The sequence below is a fragment of the Giraffa tippelskirchi genome, chromosome 1 (genome assembly GCF_054371585.1).
Source record: "Giraffa tippelskirchi isolate mGirTip1 chromosome 1, T2T-mGirTip1v1.2.pri, whole genome shotgun sequence".
NCBI lineage: Eukaryota > Metazoa > Chordata > Mammalia > Artiodactyla > Giraffidae > Giraffa > Giraffa tippelskirchi.
Genome location: NC_137275.1, coordinates 40,870,040 through 40,874,487, shown reverse-complemented (window position 1 = coordinate 40,874,487; position 4,448 = coordinate 40,870,040). Strand labels below are relative to the sequence as shown.

At 48.1% G+C, this 4,448-nt stretch overlaps 1 protein-coding gene across 1 annotated transcript; it reads left to right on the top strand.

The window, feature by feature from the left end:
* Positions 1–1,521: 1,521 nt before the first annotated feature.
* On the top strand, positions 1,522–3,812 carry LOC145515457 (lysine-specific histone demethylase 2-like). Its single transcript, XM_081515931.1, has 2 exons — positions 1,522–1,626; positions 3,603–3,812. The coding sequence occupies exons 1-2, from the start codon at positions 1,522–1,524 to the stop codon at positions 3,810–3,812; spliced, it is 315 nt and encodes a 104-aa protein (XP_081372057.1).
* The last annotated feature ends 636 nt before the right edge of the window (positions 3,813–4,448 follow it).

Below are 4,448 nucleotides of genomic sequence, written 5' to 3'. Positions count from 1 at the left end.
ATTCTACACATTGCATTTGAATTCTTTGAATTCTCTTTTCTTAGCATAAATCCAAGGGTTTATAGGATCGCTAACTCAAAGTGTGCGGTTCACCATACAGCAGTCTCTAGATGTCACTCTCACCAGAGTCTTCCTAGGATAATTATTGTGCATTTTTTTGAAAATTAGTCACAAAATTAAGAGAATAAAATATCAAGCACCCTCCTATCGGGAAAACTTAGCTCTTATTCACTGGCCTCTCCTTAGCATATTCTAGAAAAGTGGCACTTTTTTCTTTCAAAGGTCTATGTTGACAAGAAAATTGTTTATAAAACAATGAAGAGTCTTTAGAGCAGATTTTTCTTAAGTGTTCTTACCTTTGTCCCCCAGTTATAGAGTTTACACGACCCAGTCTACTGTCCCAAATGGAACCAAATGCAGACAGGGCACTCTGATACTGCCTATTCTATTTCAATTTTATGAATTCCCGGGTCAAGGTCCACTAAGTTGACCTCATGACCCGCTGAGACTATTGTAGTTTTCAGATCTCCAGGACCGGAGACAAGGATTCCTGTGCAAGTCCTTTACGTGAGGTCAGGATGTATCAACTGAGGGGAGGGGCAGAGGCAGGAGGAGGTGAGCAGGAGGGAAGACAGCCAATAAAGGTGATTGATTATCAAGTCGGCTCTGGGCAGGGTGGGCTCTGTGACCAGATGAAGCCCTCAGACTGTATAAAGTTTTGTGTAGGGAGGGTTTGGGGAGTAGGAGCAGACACTGACAGCAGCTGCACCACTAAGGGCTGTACCCCACAGGGTTTTTCACACCCTGAGTGGAGTCAGCAGTAAGAGCACAAACGCATGGCACAGTAGTGTCTCTTCGATGGGGGGGAACTCATTGCCCAGGAAGTGGAAGAGTAAGCAGGGTTTTTATCACTGAAGGGGGTGCCTTGGCTCTGTGTGATGACACCAATCTGGAGGACTTGAAAATAGAGCGATGTGGTTATTCAGAAGAAGGAGAAAAGGCGGGAAAGGGGAGTCTTTTTTTGTTTGTTTGTTTGTCCCAAGACACTTTATTTTCAAAGGTTCCACATGGGAGCCAGGAGCAGAATGTCCTTACCTTTCAAGAAGGGGTTCCCCCCCACCCCCATTATTTTATCTGCAGACTTCCCTTCTCAATCTCATTACATTCCTTCTAAAACAAATTTTTAGAAGGGAAAAGCCAAGAGAACCCAGGGGTTTGACAGGCACATGACTTCTGGAGTTTTTCCAGCAGGGAACAATAAAATGCATACATGAAGGTGGGCGGCCTGGGCCCCAAGACAGTAGGAAATAATGACCTGTGATCTGTGAGGATGAGGGCCATGTCTGTTGTGTTGGCCAAAAGGTCATTCGGGTTTTGCATGAGATCGGACGGAAACGCCCAAACAAACTTTTTGGCCAACCCAGTAGCTTAGACCCTTGCGTTCGGAGATGTGGGTCCCCAAAGCCCGGCGAGTAAAAGTGCTTTTCCCCGTCACGTGTCCAGAAACAGCACAGCGTGTTGATGTCGGTGATCGCAGGGGAGGCGGTGGCGGCCGTCCGGAGTCTGGAGGACAAGCAGGTGCTGCAGCAGTGCATGGCCACCCTGCGCGAGCTCTTCAAGGAGCAGGTCAGACACATGCCCTTTGAAAAGAGAAAAACACGCTTGCCGCTAACTTCCTGTGCTCTTCAGAGTGGCACAGACCCAAAGCAAATCCATTCGTACCGAGCACAAAGGAGCTCAGGGCCATGGGCCCCATTCTTCCTCTCTCTTTTAACATTCAAGTGTTAGTTGCTTGGCCATGTCCAACCCTTTGCGACCCCATGGACTGTAGCCCGCTAGGCTCCTCTGTCCATGGAATTCTCCAGGCAAGAATACTGGAATGGGTTGCCATTCCCTCCTCCAGGGGATCTTCCTGACCCAGGGATCGAACCTGGGTCTCCCACATTGCAGGCAGGTTCTTTACCATCTGAGTCACCAGGGAAGCCCCAACTTTCCACTGAAGTAACTGCATTAGTTTACTCGGGCCACCATGACAGACTGCCACAGACTGGGTAGTCCAAGCAACAAAAATTCATCGTCTCACAATTATGGGGACTAGACACCAGATCGAGGGGTGGGGGTGGGGGGTTGGTTTCTCCTGAGGCCTCCCTCCGTGGCTCACAGATGGCTGCTTCCGTGTCCTCGTGCCGTCTCTCCTTTGTTGTCTGTGTTCTAATCCTCTCTTCTTAGAAGGGCACTTGGCATCCTGGATTAAGGTCCACCTGAATGACCTTATTTTGACTTACCTCATCCAAGTCCTATCTCAAATACAGTCGCCTTCTGAGGTCCTGCGGGTTAGGGTTTCATCATCTGAATTTGAGTAGGGGGACTCAGTGAAGCTCATAATAGTACCCCATTCCTCCTTTTACACTCTCCCTTTTTTTCTCACATCATGCACACCCCCTTTCTCTCAAGAGGGAAAAGACTCAGCATTTTCCACAGATCCTATATTTGGGTATCCTGTTCCCAAACCCTTGCAAGCTTTGACAGCACTTTTCCATTCAAAGGGTCCTTGTCCAGAATTTTCTTGTACCCCCACTGCTAGTCTCTTTCCCTTTTCTCCAGGAAGCTCACAGGACTTTCTATTTGCCAGTTTACTAAATCTCACCGTCTCTGGAGATTTATAAATGGCATGATGTACATCTTTTTCCAGTAAAGGAGCAGAAGTAGAAAGAAATGACTCAAAAACATAATGTACATTAGAAAGAGGGGGGCCCTCGGGGTATTGCTTATTTTACATGGTGCAATTCTCTCTCACAATAGTCCCTCGCTTGGGACTTTTGTCTCAAAATTCGTTTTCAAATCAGTTATCTGGAACTTAGCACACAGTTTGCACAGAAATCTGTTTCACGGTGGCGCTTGGCAGTGGTCAGCCGGCAGGATTATCTGAAACTTAGAGTGAAACATGACCGGTGTAGCCGTTCTGTGGAGAAGCCTGTTGAGAATTCCAGTCAGAGGTCCTCAGACCCTGCCTGTCCCTCTCCTCCTCTGGTCCAGCACGTTCCAGGTGATGAGAAGGGGAATGTGTGTGTGTGTGGTAGTCGCTCAATCACCTCCGACTCTTCACGACCCCATGGACTGTAGCCTGCCAGGCTCCTCTGTCCATGGGATTCTCCAGGCAAGAATACCGGAGTGGGCTGCCATGCCCTCCTTCAGGGGATCTTCCCAACCCGGGGATCGAACCTGGGTCTCCTGCATTGGCAGGCAGATTCTTTACTGTCTGAGCCCCCAGAGAAGCCCCAGGGAAGAGGACTGCCTGGACTCTTAGCCTTTGGTGATGACCCCTGGTAGGTGGGGAAATTGTCTCTGGCAGAAGGACAAGGTGTTGAAGTGAGGAGACGTGGGTGTTGGGGAAGGTCAGAAAGATGGGGCAGTGATAGAGGAAGAGACAGATACGGAGCCTTGGGCAGAGCAACAGACAGGCAGTAGGGTCATACTGGGAACTGCTGTCCCAGAATGGCACAGGGATTAACTCACTTTCCGGATGGCGAGAGGACTGTAATTTTAGAATGGTTGGGTTGCATACAGTCCAAGTCCCTTCTGATCCCTTCTGCTTGACACAGGAGGTCCCAGATCCCACCAAGTACTTTGTCACTCGCTGGAGCACAGACCCCTGGATCCAGATGGCGTACAGCTTCGTGAAGACAGGGGGCAGCGGTGAGGCCTACGACATTCTTGCTGAGGAAATACAAGGAACCGTCTTTTTTGCTGGCGAGGTGGGTTTCTTCATCACTTCGACCCCGATTGCTTTCATTTGGATCACCTGCTTTTAGTTGCAGTGGTCTGTGTTCAGAGTTTAAAAGCTATGTCAAATACCGGCAAAAGTCTTAATGGCAACGAACGGCAGGTACCCTGACAATATCCTCCTCAAACTCCCTGAGCAGCCATTTTTAACTTTTTGCTGTTTTCTTCTGGAGTTTACTTCATGCTTTAAGAGTTTTACATTGTTGTCTTTGGATTTAAGAAGTTAAGACATTACCTCCAGACTTCTGTCAGGTTAAAGACTTAGCCTGTTTGATTTCTTCCCTGTTTACTTCACAACTTAATTTTAAATTAGTGTCAGTGCTTATATGATGTGGTTGCTTACTGCTGAGCCAGGAAGGCAACCGCAGATTCTTTTCTTACACAGCTGTTTCCTCTTCAGTCATAGTAGCCTCTTTTTTCATTAGCTTAACTCTTTTTATGCTGCTGCTGCTGGCTAAGTCGCTTCAGTCATGTCCGACTCTGCGACTCCGTGGACAGCAGCCGATCAGGCTCCTCTGTCCACGGGATTCTCCAGGCAAGAATACTGCAGTGGGTTGCCATTTCCTTCTCCAAAAGGGGAGTCTTTACAAAGAAACTTGACAACTCCTGCCTTCCCAGAAGGAAGATACTGTTTCCCATTCAGCTTCAGTTCTGGTGAGATGAAA